General features: G+C 45.5%; 1 protein-coding gene across 1 annotated transcript; it reads right to left on the bottom strand.

The window, feature by feature from the left end:
- On the bottom strand, positions 1 to 27753 carry Polr1b (RNA polymerase I subunit B). The gene is made up of 15 exons (XM_028893396.2): positions 27487 to 27753; positions 25788 to 25955; positions 25207 to 25353; positions 23360 to 23492; positions 20811 to 20947; positions 19593 to 19816; positions 18814 to 18985; positions 15623 to 15794; positions 14647 to 14928; positions 12541 to 12674; positions 9934 to 10104; positions 9035 to 9191; positions 5754 to 5950; positions 4596 to 4849; positions 1 to 3384 (listed from the first exon to the last, which is right to left on the bottom strand). Exons 1-15 carry the CDS (start codon positions 27661 to 27663, stop codon positions 2502 to 2504), a joined length of 3408 nt encoding a protein of 1135 aa, XP_028749229.1. The 5' UTR covers positions 27664 to 27753; the 3' UTR covers positions 1 to 2501.

Here is a 27753-nt window from a genome sequence, read left to right as displayed (position 1 = left end):
TTTGGAGATGACAAGATATGTTTATTTACCTTGACCATGATGATATCACAGACTATACCTATGCTATAATCCATCAAATTATATACATGAAATAGCTTAACTTTACATGTATATAAAAATAAAAATTACATTTGTGGCTTCCATTTTCTGTTTGTTATACTGCCCTGCTCTGGATGATGACAAACACTGCTTCTGAAAGCGGGGAGCAGTGAACCTGGGCCTGGAAAGGAGGTGTCCCTGCATGATCTGTGATCAACAAATCATTGTAAAGAAGTCATTTAAGAACATTTTAAAACAAATATAACAGACCAACTTCAGCAGGTTTCAGAGGCACGGAAGTCTTGAATTCTCAGCTGCCTGTTCTTGGCATCAGTATTGAAATTCTTGTATAGATCCAGAGTGAACCCATAATATCTTCACAGGATTAAAGTCACCTTTTGTTCTAACCTCTTAACTCAGATGGCCGGTGTTGTTAAAAACAGCAGGCGAGAGCCGAAAGGCACACCATGTAATAGGGCTCACGAGGAGGGTTTATTGAGGGGGAGACAAGAGTTGAGAGAAGAAAAGGAGAAGGAGGGATTGGAAGGGAGAGACGCAAAGGTCTGCCTGCCTGCTGGCCTCTGGGAGGGGCAGTGGGAAAGAGGAATGGGCGGAGCTTGCCTTTAAAGGGGGTCTTAGCGCATGTGAATAGAGGCTTACACAGCCACAGCAGTGCGTAGATTAGGTAACATAGGACCCTAAGGCCCTGGGTGCTTGCTAGGTATTTGCCTGGAATGCTAACATTCCCTCTTTTGTTTATTAGAAAAAAGCGAGGAGTTAGGGTGGCAAGTGGGCGGGCAATGAGGGCGCTGGGTTATTGAGACTGCTGGAACACCTCAAACCACTCTCTCCTTATCATCAATTAAGCTTTTCTATCTCCACCTAACCAAACCTTAAAGCACCTGTTCCTTTCCCATCATCATAGTGACACCTTAGCCCCCAGGAGACACAGGCAGGCAATAGTAAAGAGTTATTCTGAAATTTGTTCTGTGAGTCTCCTTTTTGAGTCTGGGAGTTTCTCATAGTTCACTGGTTTAAGGGCAGTCTTACAGAGATCCTCCAGGAGCCAGGTTGTAAACTGGTCTCTAGCTAGAGCACCTCTTGGGGTGTTATAATCTCATCGTGGGTCTCCATCGATCGGGGACCACCTTGGCCCTGGGTGGACGTGCTGCATTAGTTTGATGAATTTTGTCTGCATGTATTTTAACCTGTTCCCAAACTTGCTTGTGCTCCTCAGGAAACAGGTTGTTAGTTAGGATCATGTATGTATCATGAAAGGTGAGACTATAAGATTGGGTAATATATTAAAATTCTTTTATGGAAAGCTTGTATGTAAGGCAACTCCTTCCATCTACCCATCCGCGGGCAAAAGCTGGAAAGCTCCTGTAAAATATTGAGGTATAAAGTGACATTAGGTGGCCATTTTAACTGGTTATCTAAGTGATATTTAGGCCATTTCTGGGTGCAAAGGCAGATGAGTTTAGAAGTCTTTAAGCAGGGCATTAAGCGTAGAGGTTTAAGGTTTTTCTAAAGACATTCCTGAGGAGATGTCGGGCTTATATTACTGTTAGGCTTATTCCCCATGGGGGTGGGGCAGAGGAGAAAAAAACAAAATGAAAAAACTGATATCCAATGGCTTGGGAATTTCTAGTATCCCAGAAATTAAGCGAGGATCAATTGAGATAGCATAGGCTTCTCAGTGATTCGTCAAACACAGAGCAGGGGTCAGGGCTAAGCCCGAGGGATGTTTGGGTCAGAGAGATGAGACATGAACAAGCTGCCCAGTGAGTCGTCACACAGAGGGCAGGGGCCAAGGGACACGTAGGTCCCATAGACGAGAAACGAGACCTCACTCATGGGGTATGGCCAGAGGTGATGGCTGGCAAAAGGGACCAGCGTAGCCCTGAAGGCGGTGCTGCCCGGACCCCGCCCCCATGGGGCACCGGAGGGTCATCGGTTGTTCCCACAGTTCCAGGGAAGTGTTTATGCTGACTGGAAGAGGGGAGACTCAATAATCATAGTAGCTGGTGTTGTGAGGAGGGGGTCGTAGATGAACCAGGTTCAGGGTTCCGGTGTACCCCAGACTGCCAGCACCAGGATGGCCTGCCAAGTCACACGTCACCAATGTCGTTTAAAAAAAAAAAACAAACAAAAGGTGGGCAAGAGCAGACAGACAGACATACTATGCGTCAGGGTTCACATGGAGGTCTTATGGGGGAGGGGGGGCGGACGAGTTGAGGAGAAAAGAAGAAGAGAAGGGAGAGGCGCAAAGGCCCATCTGCCTGCTTGCCTCTAGGGGGAGCGGTGGGAAAGAGAGCGAGGAATGGGTGGAGCTCGGCTTTAACAGGGTCCTAGCACAGTGCTCGCCACACAGTACATGTGCATAGATTACATCATGCACGGCCGAAGGACCCTGGGCGCTGGCTAGGCATCTGCCTGAAAGGCTAACAGCCAGGATCGAGTTAAATGACATCCAGTTTTACTTTGATATTCATAGCTGCCAACTCGGCTACGAAATACCGGAACACATACGGCACAGAGACAGTGTCGATGGTGTCACTGCGGCCACAGACAGTGCAGTTGTATTTTCTGTTGCGCATTGCAGACCACGACGGAGGAGGTTTCTCGAGCAGCGGGGAGAGCAAACTGCCACATTTCACACATACGTGGGCCACCGAGCGGTCAGAGCAGTTGAAGAGCCGATCGTGAAGGAGAAAGGACGTACCATGTGCCAAGAGAGCATCCCGTTCCATCTCCCCAAAGCGGATTCCACCCTGGACGTTTCTTCCCCCGACAGGCTGGTTGGTGACTTTGTCCCTGGCGCCAGTTGTCCTAACTTGAAATTTGTCTGACACCATGTGGCGTAAGCGCTGGTAATAAACCACACCGATGAAAATATCTGCTTCCAGCTCCATCCCGCTAATGCCGCTGTACAACCTCTCCGTGCCATAGAAGTTGTAGCCAGCCGCCTTTAACATCTCCCCAAAGTAACCCAAGGCGGAGCTCTCCTCAGAGAAGACGAAGGGCGTGGCGTCATGGCAGAGACCGTGCAGAGCCGCAGACTTCCCAGCCATACTTTCGATTAACATACCGATGGTCATCCGGGAGGGAAAGCCATGCGGGTTAAACAGAATGTCTGGCACCATGCCGCTCTCAGTAAAAGGCATGTCCTCAGCTGGCCACAACCTGCTCAGAATGCCCTTCTGTCCGTGACGGCTGGCAAACTTATCTCCAATAGTTGGATTCCGAGGGACTCGTATGGTAATACAGATAGACTTGAACTTCCCACTGCCCGTGTCGTTACTACACACTTTGATGTTGTCCACAACACAGTTTTCTTTACTCCTAGGAAAAAACCCATGAAATAAAAAGTCAAGCTATTTGCTCTGTTTGCCGAGTCTCACTAGGCTAGCCTTGGCTAGCCTGCAATGCTGACCTAGAACTTGCAGTGATCCTCCTGCCTCTGTCTCCATGTGCTAGAATCACAGGTGTTTTGACACAAAGCCTACCCAAGCTTCGTTTGAAAATAAAAATACTTAAATTTTGTTGACATGATTAATGTTCCATAGAGTGTATATGTAAATGTATCTCCTTTATGCTCACCAATATAAATAGATCTTAAAGTTATTCATGACTAGAATTACTAACTATGTTTACCTGAGAGAATATTAGCTATGGAAAGCAATACCAAGCAAGCCCACAGAAGCCATTTTTATCATTGTAAAAGCAGCTAATTATTGTCTTTAGGAAGAGGCATAATGAACCCGGTATTTTGGCCAGGAACCATCCTTAATGCCGTGCATGAAGGAAACAAAGATAGACCACCACCCCAAAAGCAAGGCACCGGACTCAGCAGTGCTCACGTCCGCAAGGACCATGAATGACATCATCGGAATGTGGTCACCCCCTGCTCTTGTGGGACTCCACCTCTACTGCTGTGTATTAGGAGTGAGGCCTTTAGGAGGGATTTAAGTCCTGAGGATGGAGCCTCATCAGCAGACAGTGTCTTTACAAAAGGGGTCTGAGCTGTTCCCTGCTGTTAGCCTTTCCATCTTCCCCCACGCCAGGACACGGGGGCAGTGGAGTCCACCTTAGAGAATCCACCAGTGCCTCAATCCTGAATGCTCTAGTCCCCAGGACACAGAGACTTTGTTTTATTTCCCAGTCTTACGTATTTTGTTAGAGCAGCAGAGACTGAAAACAATAACTAGATTACCATATATATACATATATGTATACATATATACACATATATATATATATACACACACACATATATATATATGTATATATATATATAAATTTTTTTCTTCTGTTGAGAGAAAACTTCATTGACCTCCAGTAATCTCACTAAGAAACAGCCTATAAAAACCAGCACAGGGGCCAGGGCGGGCAGCACAGGCCGATTATCCAGCACTTAAGAGGCAGAGGCAGGGGCATCAGCTGTTACATCAGGGCCAGACTGGCCGACAGTGTGCTCCAGACCAGTGAGGGCTCCTGGTGACACACTTCCCACTAACAAACCAGCCAGCAGTCCAACCCGGCCCCAAACTTACTTATAGTAAACCACGAAGCCTTCCCCGGTGTTGAGGTTCAGGTAGCTGTAGTAGGGGTCACCAAACTGCAGCTTTGCCCCTATGAATGGCAATCCATCACTGTCCAACTTCTGCATGACCCGCGGGTCGCCAGGCTTGACCCCAAACACAAGACTATCGTCCCCTTGCTTAAATTTTTCAGAGAGGTCTATGAACTCAGACTTGTAGACACTTCCATGAGCAAAGCCTCGTTCCCAAGAAGCCTTATTCACAATCTGTGGAGTCAAAGAATCAAATTAACTTATAAGACTGAGGGCAAACGGTGTAGAACGTTATTTTAAGGTGTGTTACTTTTGTTTATGTTGCATTTGTTTAACTTTGTGAAGCTGTGTTACTGTGCCTGTCTAAAACACCTGATGGTCTAATAGAGAACTGGACAGCCAATAGCAAAGCAGGAGAAAGGATAGGTGGGGCTGGCAGGCAGAGTAGATAAATAGGGGAAATCTCAGATGAGAAAGAAAAAGCAGCAGCCAGCGAAGGAGGAGGACTCCAGGGGCCAGCCACCCAACTACACAGCCAGACACAGAGTAAGAAGGAAAGAAAAGGTATACAGGAAAAGAGAAAGATAAAAGCCCCTGAAGCCAAAAGAAGATGGGCTAATTTAAATTAAGGAAAACTGGCTAGAAATAAGACAAGCTAAGGCTGGGCATTTATAATTAAGAATAAGCCTCTGTGTATGATTTATTTGGGAGCTGGGTGGCGGGCCTCCCAAAAGAGCAAAAACAAACAACAACAGGCAAACAACTTTCAAAATATAACCAGTTAAAATTTACTAATACTCGGTTTAGGGTAACTGGCATTTGATTTTGAAACTGCATTTCCAAATTACCAATGCTATCAAGATCCAGACTCATATGGCTTAAGACATAATCAAAGATATAAAAGGTAAATATACTAAGACCTCACATCAACCTTTACCCATAGTATGTACACAGATAGGGAAGATATATGTACACTGGATATCTTTCAACGTTTCCCTTCATTAACCTTAGACAGGAATTAACCATTTAAATGTATTTGCTATTATGTCCTTGAGGACATATAAACATTCCTTCAGTGCTCTCACACTAAGGAAGTTCACAAACAGCAATGAGAAAAGACTAGACTAGCAACCCTTACCATGGCATCTTCCATATCATAGCCAGTGTAGGAGATCACAGCTACAATGGCGTTTGTCCCAACTGGATAGTTGTCCATGTCATAATAGTCATACATGCACGGTCTCACTAGCGGGCTTTGAGGTGTCTGGAGACGGTAGAGTTTATTATCCGATCGGTCTTGATAAGTGAGCAGTGGGAAGCCCATGGTCTGTTTACCTACAGAGGAAGAAATGTCTTTGCGTCGTTTCCAATCATCAATTCTCAACGTGCTTCATAAAAGTGGGAACAACTAACCACACGTCACAGGGAATGGGTAACGCAAGCACGATGGCTCTGCTTAGTATAGACTAACATCAGCTTTGAGAAGGAAGACGCTCTACAATACGCCTAGCCTATGAAAATAATGCTGGTCAAGGGAAGTTCAGCATTGCATTGAATGATACTATTTATAGGCACTTGTAACACACAGCAAACAACACTATAATTTATGGACACAAATGTATAATATAATGGAAACATTGAAAGGTATGAGGATACGTACAAGTATAGCACATGTGGAGATACACACAGAAATCATAAAAGTATAGCACATGTGGAGATACACACAGAAATCATACAAGTATAGCACACTGGAGATACACACAGAAATGCCAATGTTTCTAAATTCTGCGTAACAGAATGTAAGGTATCAAATTAATAACACACACACACACACACACACACACACATACACAGTCTTAGGGTTTCTTCTTTTTTTTTTTAATGTATTTATTTGTATTTTATGTACGTTGGTGTTTTGCCTGCATGTGTGTCTGTGTGAGGTTGTTAGATCCCCTGGAACAGGGGTCACAGACAGTTGTGAGCTGCCATGTGGGTGCTGGGAATTGAACCCAGGTCCTCTGGAGGAGCAGCCAGTGCTCTTAACCACTGAGCCATCTTTTCATTCCCCCTAGTTAGGGTTTCTATTGCTATGAAGAGACACCATGACCACGGCAATTTTTTTTTTTTAAAGTTTTATTCACTTTGTGTATATATGAATGCTCTATCTGCATGTACACCTTTACACCAGAAGAAAGCATCAGATCCCACGATAGATGGTTGTGAGCCACCATGTGGTTGCTAGGAATTGGATTCAAGACCTCTAGAAGAGCAGTCAGTGCTCTAAACCACTAAGCCATATCTCCAGCCCCTGACCACGGTAATGCTTATAAAGGAAAACATTTAAGTGGGGCTGGCTTGCAATTTCAAAGGGTTAGTCTGTTATTATCATTGTAGGAATCATGATGGCACCCAGGAAGACTGGTGCTGGAGAAGGAGCTGAGAGTCCTACATCTAAATTCCCAGGCAGCAGGAACAGAGAGAGAGAGAGATACTAGGCCTGATTTGAGCTTCTGAAACTTCAAAGCCTGCCTGCATTGACATAGTTCCTCCAACAAGGCCATACCTCTTAATCTTTTCAAATAATACCATTCCCTATATGAGCCTATGGGGGCCATTTTCATTCAAACCACCACAAACACATATGTACATAGAAGGAAAAAAAAAGGACAAGAAAAATAGTTAAGATAAATGATGCATACGGGCTGACAAGATGGCTCAGTGGGTCAAGGCATTGACTGTGCAAGCCTGGCAGCCTGAGTTCAATCCCCAGAACCAGCATAAAGACAGGAGAAGAGAACCAACTCCACGAAGTTGTCCTCTGACCTCCACCCTCATGTTGTAACATGTACACACACACACACACACACACACACAAACACGCACACACGATAAAAACATAACCAAATGTTTTTACAAATAATGGATGACTAAATCTTGGAAGAGAAGGAGAAATAAAGAGGAAGAAGCAACATTTTGGAAGCAATGGAAAATGCTCCAAATCATTGTTTTTCTTGTAAAGACCAGTAAATGTAATCAGAAGACAAAGAGAACCATATCTAGACATCCAGCCAATCTCCTAAAAACAAAAATAGAGGGCAAGTCTTAAAGAGAGGGACAACAGCAACACAGGGAAACTGTACTTTACAAGCCCTGCCTTCTAGTTAGCAGGAATGACTAAAAGGAGACAGTGGAGCAACTTTAACACACTGAAAGAAAAGGGCCTGTCCACTCAGGATTATACAGCTGGTATAATAAGGCTTCCTTCAAGTGAGTGTGAAAAAGAAATTTCAGAATAATGAAAAAGAATTTGCAGAATAATGAGTACAAGAGAATTTGTAGTCAGTAACCTGTACTATAAACAAACAAATAAACAAAAATGCTAAAAGGATCTGGGGTGTGTACACCCATAATCCTAGTACTCAACAGGCTGAGGCCTGAGGATAATGTCTGCATGTACACATGTACACCAGAAGAGGGAATCAGATCCCGTGGGAATACAGACAGTTACAGATGGTTGTGAGCCACCATAAGGGTACTGGGAGTTGAACTCAGGACCTCTGGAAGAGCAGCCAATGCTCCTAACTATTGAGCCATCCTTCCAGCCCTGGAGGACACTGAATTCAAGACCAGCTCAAGGAAGGTTGTGGCGGTAAAGAGAACACCAGACGCTGACGCTTTCATTTCAGGTAGAAATCAAAAGCACTGAAAGTGCTAGTATGTGAGTGACGGTAATGGTTTGAACCCCTCAAAAGTCAAGTCATGAGGTTCGGACAAACACAAGCCATTTCTCTGGAAATGTAAATGTCAAGAACGGCACCAACAAGCTTAAGAGTTCCGCTGCGTCAAAGGAGACAGATACATGCACTGCAGAACCCCAGTGATCCTGACGGGCCTGGTTCTCCGCCTCGCTCCAAATCAAGAAAGGACTAAAACATGGAGTGTGTGCTGCTCCTGCAGACACTGCTCCTGCAGGCGAGCGAAGTTCAGCACCCATGTCAGGTGGCTCCCAACTGACTGTCACTCCAGCTCCAGACGACCCAATGCCCAGCCTCTGCAGACACCTGCACATGCACACAGTACTCACACAAAGACACACATAGACGTAATTCAAAGTAAAACATTTCTTATGAGGAAATCAATGCTAAACTTCCTGATTTTGATAACTATCCATGACTAAGAGGTCTAGTGGTTGGGAATATGCACTGATGTGTGGGAAAGGGCACTGTGCTTGCAATTTTCAAGTGAACAAGTAAAAGTATGAACTGGGCAGAATGTTGTTAATGGGATAGATGACCTATCTGTGGGCATTCTCTATACTATTCTTGAAACTTCTCAGATTACTTCAGTCTAACTTACACACGCTTTGTGTGTGTGTGTGTGTGTGTGTGTATACACAACCACCACCTCCACCCACCTTACCCATCTGGCACTGGTACATGTTCCGAGGACTCTGGTTATGATCGGAGAAGGGAATGAAGTTGGCGATCACACTCAGCAGGCTGTGAGGGAAGAGTTCCTGGTGTGTGGAAGCTCCAGCAAAAACCTCATCCTCAAAAATGGCCACGTTCATGAAGAGCTGGAGCAGAGGAAGGGTAAGGGGGGCAGACGCACAAAGTAACTGTGGCTGTCTCGCTGCTTTCCAGGGGATAGCGCTCAAGGCTGCAGAGTACTTTCCTCGCCCCAATCATGAATGCCGAATTGCTACTGTTGTGGTGGAGCTGGCGTTGGACCCCGGGACGGTGTGCGCTAAGCACCCCAACACTTTCCCCTTAGGTGGCTCATCCTACTCTGTCCAATTATGAAGGGCCGAAAAGGAAGACAAATATTTATTTATTTTAGATAGGCTTTCTCTGTGTAGTCCTGGCTCTCCTATAACTCACTCTGTAGATCAGGCTGGCCTCAAACTCAGAGATCCCCCTGCCTCTGCCTCCTGAGTGCTGGGATTAAAAGCGTGCGCCACCACCGCCCGGCTTGTTTTTTTTTTTTTTTTTAATAAAAATTTAAACTCAGCACAAACTCCAGTTTGGCAGCGGCAAAGATGTAGGGTGACAACTGAGAGTGAGTCAGAGATGCCTCGGTCTCACCAACTGGGGCAGAGCCAGGTGCAAAGGAACCGTGAACACTGGGCAGGAAGGGCCGTTCTGTGAGCACCAGGCCTTCCTCAGGTTCCCTGCAGGGTGGCAAGATATCCAGACTACTTAGTGCTGAACAAAGAGGGCCAGGAAAATAAGATGGACTTCCTTCCAAATGCTTTTAAGAGTGAAAGCCGAGCCCCTGAAAACTGTTCTATATGAGCGCACACTCCAGCAGGAACCCACCTGTTCCATAGTTCCAATGAGTTCTTCTTTACCCAGTTCCAAGTTCTGCACAGGCCTCACCAGCCTGCAGGGGGTGGTGAAGAGGAACAGCCCTGGGTACAGGCTTGGTTTTCCTGTCATGGGGACCAGGACCACCTCCATCCAAGGAGGAATTCTTTTTTCTCTCAACACCTGTTTTGACAAATTTGACAAAAATGTTTTACTTTGAATTAAGGACAAATGTATGTTTTATCCCACCCTCCCTGCCGCCAGAGCCAGGTAGAATGGGAAAGGAAAAGCATCTAAGAAATTACATCATCCAGCTGGGTGGTGGTGGCACGCGCCTTTAATCCCAACACTCGGGAGGCAGAGCCAGGTGGATCTCTGTGAGTTCGAGGCCAGCCTGGTCTACAGAGTGAGTTCCAGGACAAGCTCCAAAGCTACACAGAGAAACCCTGTCTTGAAAAAACAATCCTCGCCCCCCCTCAAAAAAAAAACAGGAAAAAAAAAAGAAATTACATCATCCTAGTAATAAACCTAGTGCCCCAAGGCCACAGCTGTTCATCTCAGCCTCACCCCACATACAAGCTCACTCAGCCCACACAAGAAATGGCAAAAGATTAAGAAAAGGCAAGCTTATTCTCTGATGTCTGCAATATGGATCAATGAATTTCCTTTCAAACAATTACATTGAAAGGGTCTTGCATTTGAAAATTAAAAACAAAACAAAATGGGGTTGCTGAGATGGCTACATACTAAGAGTACATGCAGCAGGCACGGTACTCACATGTGTATGCCCAAATACAGACATGAACATATGCACGTAATTATTCTTTTTTTAAAATCATAAAACACAAAAACCAAAACGGCCAGAGAAATGGTTTGGTGGTTAAGAGCACTTCCTGCTCTCACAGAAGGTGGGTTCAGGTCCTAGCACCCACGCCAGGTGGCTGTCAGAACTCCACCCCCAGGGGTCCGGCGCCCTCTTGTGGCCCTCATAAGCACTGCATGCATGCATAAAAAGAAATCTTAAAACTTATTTGAAAAATTCCTAAGTGAAGGGAGAAATACAAACCCAAACTACAATAATCTAAAAAAGATTATAAAACCTATACGCACTTAAGGGATTCACAGCTCACCACATTATCAGTAAAAATGGAAGGTGGGGGGGAGGAACCAGGAAATGACAATTAAAAGGGACAGCATTCCCGTCGCAGCAGCAGCACTGAGTTCTGAAACCTGCCATGGACTCTTCAACCTCAGTTAACCCAGCCACACCACACAGAAACACCAAAAAAGGCCCCTCAGAGGGAGACAAGAGTGAAAGCCAAACTAAAGGTGATGGCTATTCCTCTGTGAAGCCCTCATTTGCCTGGATCACAGGTGTAAACCACCACGTCTGGACCAAACTGAATTCTTTGCTTACTTTTTAAAGATTTATTTATTTTATTTTATGTGTATGAGTGTTTTGCCCGCATGTATGTATATGTACTCTGTATTTGCCTGGTATCCATGGAGTTCAGAGGAAGGAATCAGATCTCCCAGAACTGGAGTTACAGACAATTGTGAACTACCACATGGGTGCTGGGAATTGAACTTGGTTCCTCTTGAAGAGCAAGCAGCAAGTGCTCTTAACCACTGAACCCTCTCTCCAGCCCTTGAATTCATGGTTAACTGATTCACTGTATGCATGTGTACAGGTCCATGAGTGCCAGAGTGTGGAGCAGATGATGAGCCTCAGAAGTCAGCTCTTTCCTGTGACCTTGAGGGATCTGGGTGATTGAATTCAGGTCACTAAGCCTCACAGCAGGTGCTTGTACAGGATGAGACATCTCACCAGCCCCCAAACCGAATTAACATTCATGCTAATAGAGAACAAATAAAAGAAAGCCAAAATGCAGAAAGAAAAATTTTAAAATCATTGGCTCTTAAAACAAAGATAAAAATATTCAGTTCACCAAGCTGGGTGGTGGGTGGTGCACACCTTTAATCCTAGCACTCAGGAGGCAGAGGCAGGCGGATCTCTGTGAGTTCGAGGTCAGCCTGGTCTACAAATCAAGTTACAGGACAGCCAGGACTGTTACACAGAGAAACCCTGTCTTTAAAAAAGACAGGGCTAGGAATATAGGCTGTAATCCTAGCTGCCTGGGGAACTGATGCAGGAGGATGGCTGAGGCAGGACAACTACCACAGTCACAATCAATTTAGCTAGTGAAGAGAAAGAGCAGAGAGAGCAGTAATAACTCAGCAGAGAATCATCAACCAGTGGGCAAAGTTAAGTTAGACGAGGAAAGGGAGGAGCCGTCCCACAGCTTAATTCTCTCCACAAATTTCCCCTGAGAAGCTAACTATCCAGCGACGAACCAAAGAGGCTCAGGTTGGTAGATGCTCGCTTGGCTGGGAAGCAGACAGGGACCAGCTGGTGGCACGCCTATGAAGTCCAACTGGATAGATAAGCAGGCCAGGAAGTGCTCAGAGGTCACGTGACTGTCACTGCCCCCTGGAATTAGCTTCAATCCGACTGCTTTACCACCCCAGACCATCCCCAGGACACCACATCAACTAGGAAAGGACTGCAAACTAAAGGTGAGGAGAGAAGTGAGACCACCCACGGAGACCCAAGATCACCTTAAAGCGACGGAGAGCGTCTGCCACGTCAGGAGCAAGCTCCTTGTCCACCCAGCCCACCATGACGCCGTCCAGCAGGACAGGGTAGCAGTCACTGTAGGGCCGACAAGGTGCCGCGTCGATAGGGGTGACTCCTGGGGAGGGGACAGCAGAATAGTAACATCAGAAGGTTTCACCCAGCGTTTCCGGCGCCTGGAGGCACTCAATGCATTCTTAGTCCGGCTACCCAACTGCTCAATCCTACGACACAATGCTTTCATACTGCTGTAAACATGTAAACTGCTTCATCAAGGACACACATCCTGGGAGAGGATGGCTAGGCACAAGGGAGCCTTTGCACAGAATGCCTTTTCATTTGTCGATTCCTAACTCCTGTACCCTGAATACCCTTTCCCAAGAAAAATCTAATTATTGTCAACCCTCCTTATCTGCAGACTTTTGCCATTTTGACATTTGCCTGCTTGAACATTTTATTTGTAACCACAAAATTATACTACGGGCACCTGCAAAGTCACACAGCAGGAATGTTTCTTGGTGCCCACACCCTGCCATCTTGTCCCCGTGCTCTAATTGCAAGCAAATCTTTCAACGTCTGTTCAAGGCCATGCAAACACTTTGTGCTGAGTGCTGCCCAGTGTCTCTAAGTGCAAAGTGGCTGTCACAGGCCTCAGAGAAAGTTAGAGAAGCTGAGGCTGCTGGCTTAGACTTGAGCCCTAACCCCCGACTCCTCCAAGCAATGGCTCAGTACAGGCTAACGGCGCTGCCAGTTAATGCAATACAGGGCTGCAAACGAGAACCAAGTCATTCAGTGAAAACAACATCTGCACACATCACAACTGCCACGTGAAAACAGTATTTCCCCAAGTGTCAAAGGTCACCACTCACTGCTTCATCTGTCACCCACACCAGCTCGCCAGGGCTCGTGCCTTTTATTCAGCCCTCTTCCTCAGAGCCATCTCTTCCTCCACAATGGGATGCACTGTCCACCTCTCTAACCTTTTCTGTTTCCTTCTGGACTTTGAGACAGGGTCTCCTGTAACCCCGGCTGACCTCAAACTTCCTATACCACCGGTTACAGGTGTGTACCACTATGCTTGGTTTGATTTTAATTAACGACAGAACAAAGTATTCTCTGCCTTGCAGTCAGCAAATGGACAGATTGCTTATTTCTTATTGCTTTCTCTAATGTTCCCTCCTTAATGGTTACTTTCCAGTTGGGTGAAACATTTTACATAACAAGTTCTTGACTCTTGACTCAATGTCCTTCTGGTTACTTGAAGCACCTACCTATCACCTGACTCTTAGAGGAGTCTTTTTTTTTTTTTTTCTTCGAGACAGGGTTTCTCTGTGTAGCTTTGCGCCTTTCCTGGAACTCACTTGGTAGTCCAGGCTGCCTCGAACTCACAGAGATCTGCCTGGCTCTGCTCCGAGTGCTGGATTAAAGCGTGCGCACACCGCCAGCTCTTAGAGGAGTCTTACAGGTCATTTCATAAACCTCAGTCCACTGGTGAGCTCACCCACTCACCAGTAAAGATACAATACTATGGTTTTAAAATCACAACTGGAAAATCCCAGGACTAAACTGTTACAAAATACTCAAACAAAAGGATGACACCTTTAACTGTGAAAGTAAACTGAAACCAACTCCCAAGCCTAGAAGAACAATGACTGAGTTTTCCCGTAAAGCGGAGACAGTGGCTGCAAGCTACCAGGAACCAATGTCACTGATCTATGACATCAGCTTTACTGCATAAGCTACTCTTTAACTGAACCCCCCCAAACCAACAGTTTTCTACTTAGAAATGCAAAGATCTACCAGGGCACAGGAGAGTGGCCCAGAAATCTACACAAGAGCACCTAAACTCTGAACACTAATGGCCGTTCTATTTCACTTCTTTCTATCTTTTCCTTTTACAAAAAAGGACAACACCGATGGTATTTAACGTGCTTTAGCTCCAAAGAATGCATGAGAGAGAAGCCAAGAAAGCAGCTCCGCTCATGCATGGAGGACTGAAAAAGAATTCCCTGCAGAATCCCAAAGGGTGACACCATTGCCTGCTGCCGTTCAAAGCCGTGGAACGCAGCCGCACTGCTGAGTGTTCATACCTAAGCCGCAGAGCAAGGCTGGAACAGACGCCGTGTACACACACTTCGTGACGACCTCGCATACGGCGGTCAGGTGGTTCAGCAGCCCACACGGTGCCCCGTCTGGGGTGTGCACAGGGCAGAGGAAGCCCCAGGACTCTGGAAGCAGCCTGCGCACCGTGGTGGTCCTCATCTTAGCAAAGTCGGCCCCTCTGTGCACACAGCGGAAGTGGGAGAGATAGCGAATGAAGTTCAGCTTGTCAGCCACAACACACAGGCCAGAATCTTGCAGGAAGCCGAGACCTTAATTAAAAAAGAGTCACTCAAAACAAGCAAAAGTCCTTTTTAAAAACCCAAAACTGCCTGTTTCTGATGTTTTGATAAAACGAAAAAAACTTCAGGGCTGAGGATATAGCTCTGTGGTAAGAGCATTTGCTTACTATATAAATGGGCCCTGGGTTCAATTCCCCAGTACCAACACACACGCACGCAGGTGCACAGGTTTACAACACTAGTATTAGTTCTGATAAATGGAGAAAACTGAATGAGATTGGTCTGAGAGCCCCGAAGTTACATAAGCACTCGCTGGCATACTAACGAGAGAAATTAGTGGCATCTGTCTGAAAAATGAAAGCGGATTTCTGGATCGCAGTTGTCTTTTTTATTTTCATTCCAATTGTTCATTCCAATACGAGTGGTTTAGGGAGGGGCACAAATCCAAACCTTCCAGACTGCAGCTGGTAAGCCCGCCCCAGGTATATGTGGTCATCCGCTTTCTAGGAGTCACAGAATGCATTTGTTCACTGGCACTGGATTTACAGAAACAAGACACCTTGCTGAACCCTTCGGGTCGGCAGACATTTGTCAAAATTTACTATAACATAAAATCTGACTTCAGTGAAGGTGAGCTTACTCTGGAATTCTGCAGCAACATACTTTTATTATATTATGCATATTATTTGAAAAACATAAATATGGCCTATCTGTTTCATTTTACCTGTTTTTGAACGCAGATTCCCAGTAGCAAGAAGATATTCAAATGGTTTTGTTAGTTCTGATCCCATACTAAATATCTTCAGCAAATTTTCATTGTTTATGGATACGTTGGTCTTCTGAGCCCTCTTATCTAAAGCAATTTTAATAGACACTAGCCAATTTTCCATTTTTTCCTAAAAGAAGAAAATGTTAAAGTAGTACATACTTTAATTATCTCAAATGCTGTATCTCCTCCCACACAATCTACACAATCCAGAATAAAGGCCCACTGTTTATACATGTGACAAAGGATGTATCTATCTTTAGCACAGCCAGGGTTGTAAAAGACAGTCCTTCAATGTACAAGAGAAAGGAAAGCACTCCTAAGACAGAGACAGGAGGGATCAGGGGCTTGTTGCGAGGTATTTGATTACACTATGTAAAGATACGTCGTTGTGATTGCTTTAATAAAAAGATAAATGACCAATAGCTAGGCAGGAGGTATAGGTGGGACAGAGAGAGCTCTGGGAAGAAGAAAAGGGAAGTCACCAGCCATATACAGAGGAAGCAGGACACGCAGGAGGAGAGATAAAAGCCATGAAGCACACGGCAGCACATAGATTAATAGAAATGGATTAATTTAATATAAGATAATAAAACAAGCTATTTATAGTTAGAGCATTAGCAAGCAAGTCGTTCAGCTAAAAAAAAAAAAAAAGACTGCGGGTGGGCACGCTTAATAGCACTCGGAGCAAGCAGGCATCTGTGAGTTCGAGAGCTGGTAAGTGAGCTAGGAAAGGCAAAGCTAACAGAAACCTTCGAACAAAAAAAAAAAAAAAACCAAAAAAAAAAAAAAAAAAAAAAAAAAAAAAAAACAAGCCTAAGCTAAGACCAAGCCTTCATAATTAGTAATTCTCCATGTTGTTATTTGGGAGCTGGCTGGTGGGAAGAGAAAGACTCATTACAGGGGCTGGAGAGATCGCTCAGTGGTTAAGAGTGTACTGCTCTTACAGAGCACCAGCACAAATGCAGTTCCTAACATCCATGTCCACCTGCACTGATCTTTCTCCACTGTGACAGATTACAGCCCCCAAAACCATGAGTCCCAATAAATCCTCCCTGCTGTAAGTTAGCTTCTGTCAGGCATTTCGTCAAAGGAAAAACAAAGTAACTAATGAAGTATTACAAATTAATTTTAGCAAGTAGTTGAACTTGATGATGTGGAACAAAAAACAAAAAAAAAAACAAAGATTAATTGTATCCAAGGATGTACTTTTATACTTGGTCATCAGTGCTATGACCAAGATTTGATGTTACCTTGAGATTACATAAAAAATATTAACTAGAACCAGGCATGGTTGTACATAACTAACCTCAGTATTTGGCGGGCTCAGACAGGAGGACTTATAAATTAGAGGCCAGCCTGAGCCGGTAGAGAGACCTTGTCAAAACACTGAAGAACAAGAAATCAAACAGCGCCTGAGGAGACGGCTCAGTGGGTGGCGTGTAAGCAGGAGGATGTGAGTTTGGATACCCAGCACCCACAGGGGAAGCAGGACATGGCAGCACACCATGCCTGTAATCCCAGTCCTGAGGAGGCAGAAACAGGTAGGTTCCCGGAGCTTGTTGGCCACCCAGCCCAACCAAATCAATGAGCTCTACGCCCGTTTCTTTAAAAAAAAAAAAAAAAAAAAATGTCCAGGGCTAGAGGGATGGCTCAGTGGTTAAGAGCACTGACTGCTCTTCCAGAGGACTGGGGTTCAATTCCCAGCACCCACACGGCAGATAACAACTGTCTGTAACTTCAAGATCTGACACCCTCACATAGACATACATGCAGGCAAAACACCAATGCAAATAAAATAAAAATAAATTTTTAAAATGCTCAAATACACGCACATACACAAGAACAGGCACACACACATAATGCACACACACAATTTTTTTTTAAAGTCCAACAATCCAACCCATAAATGAGCTAAATGAGGAGATGGTTTTCAGAAAATGGAGTACAAATGTGTAATCAACATATTAAGAAATGGTCAAAAAAAATGGGGGGGGGGCCCCCGCTGGAGAGATGGCTCAGAGGTTAAGAGCACTGGCTGCTCTTCCAGAGGTCCTGAGTTCAATTCCCAGCAACTACATGGTGGCTCACAACCATCTGTCATGAGATCTGGTGCCCTCTTCTGGCCAGCAGGCAAACATGCAGGCAGAACACTGTATACGTAATAAATAAATAAATCAAAAAAAAAAAAAGAAAAAAAGAAAGAAAGAAAAGAAATGGTCAACATCACCAGTCATCAGGGAAATGCAAATGGAAACAACAGTGAGATTCTATCCTAACCCGTCAGGATGGCCGTCATCAAGAAATAAAAACACGACAGAGAGGATGCAGACAGAAGGGAACCCGTTGGACACACTGCTGGGTGTCACACACAGAGAACGTGAACTAGCTCTGCCATTATGGAAGTCAGTATGACGGTTCCTCAGAATGTTCAAAAGAGACCCATCACTCCTGTGGCCCCGAAGAATTAAGTCAACGTATCACAAAGATTCTTGCACACTAATGTTTACACACCAATACAGCACTGCTTACAGTAGCTAAGCTATGAACCAGCCCAGGTGTCCAAGAACAGAGGAGAGGAAAATACGGTGCATGTGTGTTTATAATAGAAGGATTTGTTTGTTTGTTTGTTTAGCTATAAGGAATGAAGTTTTATCATTTGGAGGAAAATAGATTCAACTGAAGAAGTCCATTAACTGAAACCATATTAAACACTAAGTCAGCTGGGCGGTGGTGGCATGCATCTTTAATCCCAGCACTCAGGAAGAAGAGGCAGGCAGATCTCTGTGAGTTGGAGGCCAGCCTGGTCTACTGAGCAAGTTCAGGACAGCCAGGGCTACAGAGAGAAACCCTGTCTTGAAAAAAATAAATAAATAAAAATTAAAAGAAAGAAAACTAAGTCGCAGAAAAAAAAAACCCACTATCTCTTATTTGAGAACCTCAGGTTTTACAAGGAAACATAAATCACAATCATACAGGTGACCCACGGAAATCTGGACCTGGTATAAGTAGAGTTTTGATTCAGTTCCTCACTGCTAAACAAAAGGGAGACAATGTAAAATGCCCAAACTAGGAATTATCAACATGCAGAGCATATTTCTGTCCACCCACCCCGCCCAAGTGGCCCCACGCCTGCAGAACGCACTCACCTTCAGAAACATTAGGAAGAGCTGACCAGGTGTAAGGACTTCTTGATTCACTAAACTATCAGGGTTGTCCTCCATGCACTCTCCTCTGGCTAAAGCAAAGAGCTTCCGGGTCATAAGACAAAGCAGATAAAACTTCTCAGTATCGGATTTCAAGTGGATACAGATGCACTCACTGAAAAAGAAAAAACCTTAAAGCGGTTCTGCTCGCTCCGTCTAGCTCCCTACTGACCAAGGTGCCTGTTTCACGTTTACTGAACATCCCTTACTCCCCAAAATGCTTCCCACCTTCACTGGCAACAGTAACAGAATCCCGCCACCAAGTCTGGAGCTCTGCTCAGCAAGATGGCAGCAATTAGTAACCACCTGTAGTTACTCCTGTTCCGTTAAATAAGACTTCATTTTCTCAGCTGCACTGGCCACATCTCAAGTGCTTGGCTCCTAATGCTAGGGTGGTCTGGAACCACGCTCTTTAATACAGCGGTTATGTAAGACAGAGTCATTGCTACAGGGAATTCAGCAGCACAGTTGCCTGCCACTGTCAAAGATACAGAAAGGAAATGTGTATCTATGTAGAGACCAAGTGATCACCGTAACTAACAAAATGTCAACATTAGTGACCTCCGGTGTCCACTGTCTTACTTGGACACTGTAGCAAATCTGAAATTAATGCAGAATAAAAGAAGCAAAGCTGCCCTCCTGGCTAGGACCAGCATCCTACCCAGGCTCACTTCCTCGGGCACGAAGCCATCCTTCTCCCACCCCCACCCAGGCACACATACTTGAACAGGAACTTGGCCGCTTCCTCGTTCGGGTACCAGTCGGGAAGACTGAGCTTCACTCTGAAGCGCTCACCCAGATAGTTAAGGACCTGCTTCTGCGTGGAGCAACCCTCTTCCATCACAATCCTCAACATCTGAGAAACAGAATTCTTAAAGAAAGAGTCTTCCTCTTTGCCTTTGATGAGCTCCTGGAAAATCTGATAATCGGAAAAGCTCACAAGAGCCTGAAATAGAAAAAAAAATTTTTTTTTAAGTTACATTTTAAACAACTACCAAAGGTTTAATTCACTTAGACACAATCCTCCCCTCTAATAATTTCTAATGCCCAAGCAAAACATTCTTTTTACACCAGCCAAACATCAAAGTCCCAATGATTCTATTTCTGGGTATTTAAAAATGGAATCGTCTCCTCTTGATCTGAATTAGGGCTATCCTATCTGACCAAAATATGGCTAAAAGGAGATGCCAGATTCCCAAGGCTAGGTCATAAACAGACTGCCCTCTACCTCATTCTCTGGGTTGACTTCCAGGAGGAAGAGGAACTGAGACCAAGGGCCACCAAGGGAGCCAGCAACTCGGCACCGGATCCTGGTTAATCCAAGTGACTGCAGCACTTCGTTTATTTTAAAAATTATAATTCTTTATGTGAGAGTGGGAGTGTGTGTGTGCGCGTGCGTGCGTGTGTGCGTGCGTGCGTGCGTATGCAGGTGTATACAAGTCACGCACACATAAGAAGGTGAGAGGACACGTTTGGGGAGCCAGGTTCCCCTTCCACTGGGGGTTCTGGGGCTAATTCAGGCTGTCAGCCTTGCATGGCAGGGGGAGCCATCTCACCAGCCCAGCAGGACCTCCAAATACTTCACTGTGACCTATGACCTATGCCGTCAAGCTACTCTAATTCTACATCTCCAGAGACTCTGAGAAAATGTTCATTGATATTTCAAGCAACTGATTTTAAGAATGGAGCAGGGACTAATTAGTATAGCATGCATGGTTTGGTTTTGTTTATGGTGGGGGTGGGGGGAGACAGGGTCTTGGTATGTTACCCTAGGTGGCCTCGAACTTGCAACCTCCAGTCTCATCGACTCTCCAAAAGCTTGGGTAACATACGTGTACATGTACTTGAACAAAAAGAAATCACCCACACATCTACAGGACACAGCTCCAAGGAACCTATTCATATCAAAGACAGATAGATATTCATTCACACCATCTCACCTTAAGCGCAAATCCCAAAGGAAGGAAAAACAGCTCTTTCCGGTAAATAAAGTTCAACATCACCGTGCCATTCTCCACATAGTGAAGGTTCATATTGACAGCAGAATGCTCTTCTCTCACACAGTGCATTGAAATCCCTATTCAAAGGAATGGCAAGGAATCATGGCCTAACTGTTTCATTTTCCATCTGACCATTTTACCACCATAATCACAGCCAAATCACTTGTTAAGATTAGCCAAGGCCCCCAGCATGATGGCAACGTTTGCAGGTTACTGCACTGAGTGCTTTATTATGTGTGGTGTCAAGCAATGAGCCCAGAAACTTCTGCAGGTTAGGCAAGCGTGCTGGGGACAATCTCTGTACCCTGTAAATGTGCATTGCTCTCATTGTTAGTAAAAAGCTGATTGGTGGATAGCTGGGCAGGAAGAGACTGGGGGAGACGGCCTGAGACAGAGAGAATGCCGGAGGAAGAAGGGCGGGGTGAGATGAGCCATCAGCCAGATGCAGAAGGAGTCGGATACACAAAATGGGATAAAGGCAAAAGGGACATGGCAGAATGCAGATTAACAGAAATGGGTTAATTTAAGTTGTAAAAGCTATTTAGTAATAAGCCTGAGCTATCAGTCTAGCATTTGTAATTAATATAAGCCTCAGTATGTTTATTTGGGAGCATCTGGGAGGCAGGAAAACTCCGCCTACAAAGCATTCTATCACCAAACCAAACCAGTCCTTGCCTCTAAGTACATTTCTTTTTTTTTTTTTTTTTTTTTTTTTGAGATAGGTTTATGTAGCACTGACTATCCTGTCCTGGAATTCAGTGTAGCCCAGGTTGGCCTCAGACTCAGAGATCCACCTGTCTCTGCCTCCTGAGTGCTGGGATTAAAGATGTAACATACCATGCCTTTAATTTTTTTTAAAAAATTAAGGCAAATTTATTTATTTTAAATTGTGTGTGTGTGTGTGTGTGTGTGTGTGTGTGTGTGTATGTGTGTTCCCATGTGTGCAGATGACCAGAGGCCAGAGATGTCAGGTCCTCTGGAGCTGGAGCTACAGGCAATTATGAGCTGCCCAACATGGATGCTGGGGATTGAACTCAAGTTCTCTGGAAGAAAAATAGATGCTCTTTAACTGCTGAGCCTTCTCTTCAGCCCCGCTAAGTGCATTTTTTTTTTTTTTTTTTTTTTTTTTTTTTTCGAGCTTTCTCTTGTTTTGCGCTTTCTGACTCACTTGTAGCCCAGCTGCCTCACTCACAGATCGCCTGCTCTGCTCCGAGTGCTGGATTAAGCGTGCCCACACGCCCATCTAAGTGCATTTTTAATGTACAGTACTTTCAATTTACTACAGGTTTATTAGGAAACATCCATGTATTACATAACAATTACCATAATCAAATTGATTAAAACATTAATTACCAGGGCTGGCAAGATAGCTCAGAGGTTAAGAGCACCCCTGCTCTTCCAGAGGACCTGAGTTCAATTCCCAGCAACCACATGGTGGCTCACAACCATCTGTAATGAGATCAGGTGCCCTCTTCTGGCCTGCAGGGATATGTGCACTGTGTACATAATAAATGAATAAATCTTATTTTAAAAAAAAACCTTCAATTACCACATATAGTTACCAACTGTGTGTGTATGTATCAAGACACTTAAAAATCTACTCCATTTTCAAATTTCAAATAAGCAATACAGTATTATTAACGATATTACAGTGCCGTATACTAGCATTAGATTGTATACATGTCTGTGTGTTCACACATGTGTAGTGGGAGCACTCTCTCCCTTGCAGGCACAGGTAAGAGAGAGAGAGAGAGAGAGAGAGAGAGAGAGAGAGAGAGAGATTCTCTGTGTGTGTGTCTGTGTCTCTGTGTGTGTGTCTCTGTGTGTGTGTTACTTTCCCATGCACGCACAGGGAGAGGCCAGAGACTGTCATCCAGATGTCTTCCTCAATCGCTTCTTCACTTTGCTTCTTTTGAGACAGGGTCTCTCACTGAACCTGGAACTTCCTTCTTGACTAAAAAGCTGGAAGCCCTGTCCACCTGCCCCTCCACTCCAGTGCTAGGAGGAGATGTGCACTGCCATACCCTTCCGTTATTGTTTTTAAATGGAGGATGGGAACTCGATTCCTCACCTTCTGTAGGGAGCACTTTCCCACTGAACCACCTCCCAGCCCTGTCCTTGGCCTGTAAGTTCATGCTCTGATCAACACTTCCCGCTACCAACACCGCCCTGAATCTCACAGAAACACTTAACGGCAAAACAAACAAAAGTCATGTAAGAGAAACTCATTAAAGATTGTGTATAGTTAGCCAGGCAGTGGTGGCGCACGCCTTTAATCTCAGCACTGCGGAGGCAGACGCAGGCGGAGTTTGAGGCAGTCTGGTCTACAGAGTGAGTTCCAAGACAGCCAAGGCTACACAAAGAAACCCTGTCTCGACACCCCCTGCACCACTACCCCCCAAAAAGGTTATTATGTATAGTTGTATCTACTTAAAAAAAAATGGTTTCAAGTTGTCTAAAACAACATTCCAATGTTCACCAAAACTTACCGAAATGAGTGTAGCCAAGCCCTCTACCTTTCCACTTTGGTCTTACCATCGCGATGGGGAAATTTCTCCGAGGCATAATCAACATTCGGATGACTTTTTCAATGCCATTGATTATAAAATAACCTCCCATTTCCTGCCAAAGACAGGGGTTATCATCTGTTAAACAAAAGCATATGGCTAAGTAAACACGAAGCTATTTCTAGCCACATGGATTGCCAACCCCAGAAGAGGTACACTGGTGAAACAGATACCTGGTCTCTGGAAACAGTCCAGGCTTCAGAAAGACTTGTCAGATACACAACGGGATCCCACACAGGAAATGGAGGGCGAGAAAACAGCGCCACCCCTGCCAACCAGGCAGACCCAGTCAAACTTGTCTTTCTGTCCCAAAGTATTTCAATTTCCAAGCACCATTTAAACAAAACTTATTCCAAAATCTAAAGATAAAAATGGTAAGTTAAGGGCTGGAGAGATGGCTCAGAGGTTAAGAGCACCGACTGCCCTTCTAGAGGTTCCGAGTTCAATTCCCAGCAACCACATGGTGGCTCACAACCATCTGTAATGAGATCTGGCACCCTCTTCTGTATACATAATAAATAAATAAATCTTAAAAAAAAAAAAAAAGGTAAGTTAAAATAAAAGGTGTGTGTGGGGTGTGTGTGTGTGTGTGTGTCTGTATGAAAGCTTTGCTAACTAGAAATCTGGACTAAAATACAGGAAAATCTGTTTAATAATGAAGAGTATTTGCTAACTGCCTGATGGCCAATAAGCACATCCTGCTGATGCTCTGCTAACGAGGCACTTACTCCTCCCAAGCATGAGCCTGCCTGTTTATTCCAGAAGAAACTGAGGCTTGGGGTAGTTTAAATTCTCCAAAGACCCCACAGCTGATAAATGAACGGCTGAGTGTCACCTCCTGACCTGACACCAAGGCATAACAGTCTCCCCTAAAAACAGGCCAAAGCTGCCCAGCCTCATTCCAGCTCAGTAGCCCGGAGCCGCCTCACACCGCTGAAGAAACCAAAGAAGAAGGGACATGGGTCATTCAATAACCCCAGGGGGTTTTACATCAGTAAAACAGGCAGTTCCTACAATACTTTTCTAAGTATGCCTCTGAACATGTATAATCCAGCTAACTAGCACCAGAAAGATGGCCCAGCGGGCAAAGGATGGAAGGAGAACCAACTCCTCACATCTGTCCACTGACCCTTTGACCTCTACACATGGGCCATGTTACTAAAGCACCCCCTGCCCCCCCCACAATAAAGAAACAACCAGGCTTGGTGGTACACACCTTTAATCCCAGCACTCTATGTGTGTGTGGGGGGGGGGGGGGGCGGGGAAGCAGATTAAGATGGATCTCTCTGGGAGTTGAAGGCCAGCCTGATTGATGTACACAGTGAGTTACAGGCCAGCCAAGGCCACAGAGCAAGACCCACTCCACCCCACAAAAAGAAAGGAAGGAAGGTAATAAAAGAGAAGAAAATCTGGGTTGGGAGTGTAGCCCGGTGGCACACTTAACGTCTCACATGAGCAAAGGTCCAGGGTTCCATGCTCAGGAAGAGGAAGTAGAAAGAAGGAAAGGGAAGCAGGAAGAGGAAGAGGGAAGGAAAGGGAAAAAGAAAAAGGTTTCGGGGGAAAAAAACCTAGTACACTGCCCCAAATGATAACATTTTTAATGTCTGGCTGCCCTCCACACTGCCTCCCTCAGTACACGGAAGAGGCATGCACAGTACTCAGACCCAGTATCAACGCTCCAGGCGAGAGCTCCAGAAATCAGAAGTCAGGAAAGCTGACTTCCGTTGGCAAGCTTCCTGTTTCCCCACGGCCTGGGCCCCTGCACTCACCTCTGCCTCCTCATGGTGCTCAATGAGGGCTTGAGGAGGAAGGTTGTACAAGTTGCAAAGCTTAGACTTGACCATGATGGGAACATAGCCAAGAAACTGTTTAATGATCCCTTTGGGGACGCCATTCACTGCCCAGCTGATGTCGGCCTATACGAAAACAAAAGAAAAAATAAACTATCTGGACCTGCAAGAACAAGTGAATATTAAAAAAAAAAAAAATTAGGTGTATTTATTTTTATTTCATGTGTATGGATGTTTTGCCTGCACATACATCTGTGTACCAGTATGTGTCTAGTGCCAGTGGAGGCCAGAAGAGGGCATTAGATCTGCTGGAACTAGAACGGCTGGCAGCTGTGAGCCACCATATGGTGCTGGGAACCAGATCCTGGTCCCCTAGAAGAACAGTCAGTGCATTCAACCACTGAGCTATCTCTCCAGCCCCACAGATGGGTATTTTAAAAGAAGGAAGAAGGCCACAGTGAACTGATTTCACAGAAGATACAATTCCTTAAGTGGCAACACTAAGAAAACAGAGTCTCAGAATTGCGCAGGGACAGCCACTTCGTGTCCCCAATGCTCACCGTCAGCTTCCCGCGGTAGGTGCTCCTCCGGCCCCGGCACTCGGCTGGATAAACACTGAGCTCTTTGCAGATGGTCCCTTTGGGCACCGACGGCGGACTGATGACAGCGTCCACAATAGTAAGAGAGATGCGCTCATCTTTGAAAGCAAATTCAAAGGGAGGTATGGCCTGAAAGGCAATTCACACTGCTAAACCACTTGCACTGTTCAAGGGACTTTTCAGAAGCTGAGACTCTTTGAAATCACACGTTCTACACTCACAGGTGTCTATCATGCCAAGGCAACACATCTAAAAGGACAACTAAAGCTACAACTAACTGGTTGGTGACTTCACCAACTACTTAACCATAATGCGCTCGTTAAGGGCCTTTGTGATGATGTCCTATGTTTCTGATAGTGCAGCAGGCTCTACAGACAGGGAAAAGGCTGAGCTAATCTACCTTCTCTGCACAGTTATACAAAGAGAAGAACTGCTGCTCTCGGTGCCATCCTGCATGTCCAGCTTTGCACATTTTATACCCTCAGGCTGAAGTCTGGCAATTCAAAGAGTTCTAAACGGCTCCCATAATTTTGAATGTCAGTCTGGCAGTCAAAGCTCTCCAATGCATCTCCATCCCTATCTCTCACAACACGGTTGCTCAGCAACGAAACCTCAGGGTAGTGTCCACTGCATACATGGCTCTCCCTGGACCTAACCTCCCCTTGGAGGGAACGATCCATCCTCTTCCCTTGACTTTATCTAACGCTGAGCTTTCTAAACACCTGGATTAGTCTCACTTCCCTCCTACTCCTGACTCAGTAAACTACATTTTCGGGCAGTTCTCGAGAGTATTGGCATTGACTCTCTGCTGGTGACTGCTTCCTCTACACAACCAACAACCCCGAGGAGCACTCAAACCTGAGATATAGCAGGGGAACTGGCATGTTCTTACTCTCAAAGCCTAGCGCCAGGAAAGACTAAGGATGCTAACAAAAAGAGACTTCCCTCCATTGTCCTTACCTGAACTTTGCTACCATTGTTAGATTGATCCCTAGGACTTTTTAATCTTCCTCAACATGCCTAACTCAGAAGTGTAGCCAATCTTTCTCTTTAAAACCCTAAGAGAAGGAAGCCCGGTGGCAGTGGCGCACGCCTTTGATCTCAGCACTCCAGAGGCAGAGGCGGAGGATCTGTGAGTTCGAGGCCAGCCTCGTCTACAGAGTGAGTTCCAGGATAGCCAGGGCTACACAGAGAAACTCTTGTTTTGAACCGCCCCCCTCCCCCAAAAGAAAACTTTAAGAGAAGGAAACTGAAGGATGACCTTCCTGCAGTCTGTCTGACTCAGCTTGGAACCTTCTGAGGTAGTTTTAAAACGTGAAAGTTCAGGTGGCAAAAGGTGAGCGCTGTGAACGGGCAGGCAGAAAACACAGTCCCAAATAGATCACCTCCTCTCTCTCATCTCACAGTACCCTGAAACGGACCGCACAAAACCAGGGTTCGTACTCACACATAAAGCCAGAAATCACAAATACATCTTTTCCTACACTACTCCGCCACAAGTCGTAACGAAGCGTTTTTCTTTCCGAACTACCAAAGCAGTGCACAGTGAGTGAGCGTCACTACTTGAGGCCATACTGCGGCTTCCCGGCCACCTCCTCCAACCTCTGGGACCCTCGGGACCCCACTCGGGCGGCTCAGGAGCCCGGGTCGCGCCGCTCACCTGCACCGCGTGGCTCAGCCCCTCCAGCACCGCGTAGTTGAAGGAGTCCACGTGCGCCCGCGTCAGGTCCTGCAACGCCGCCTTTTGTTGCTCCGGAGGAGTCGCGTACGAAGGGTCGGTCAAATGCTTTAGGCTTGGCCCGCTAGGCAGGCTCCGCCACCGGCCGTCGACTTCCATGCTTCTGCCACCCCGGGACCGGAGACCAGAGTTGTGACTCGACTCGGACCGGCAGGAATGGCCGGAGTCCCAGACCCCACGGCCTGCTGG

This window comes from Peromyscus leucopus, chromosome 4, assembly GCF_004664715.2.
Source record: "Peromyscus leucopus breed LL Stock chromosome 4, UCI_PerLeu_2.1, whole genome shotgun sequence".
NCBI lineage: Eukaryota > Metazoa > Chordata > Mammalia > Rodentia > Cricetidae > Peromyscus > Peromyscus leucopus.
The sequence above is the reverse complement of the archived record's forward strand: the minus strand, read 5'-3'. Positions and strand labels throughout refer to the sequence as shown.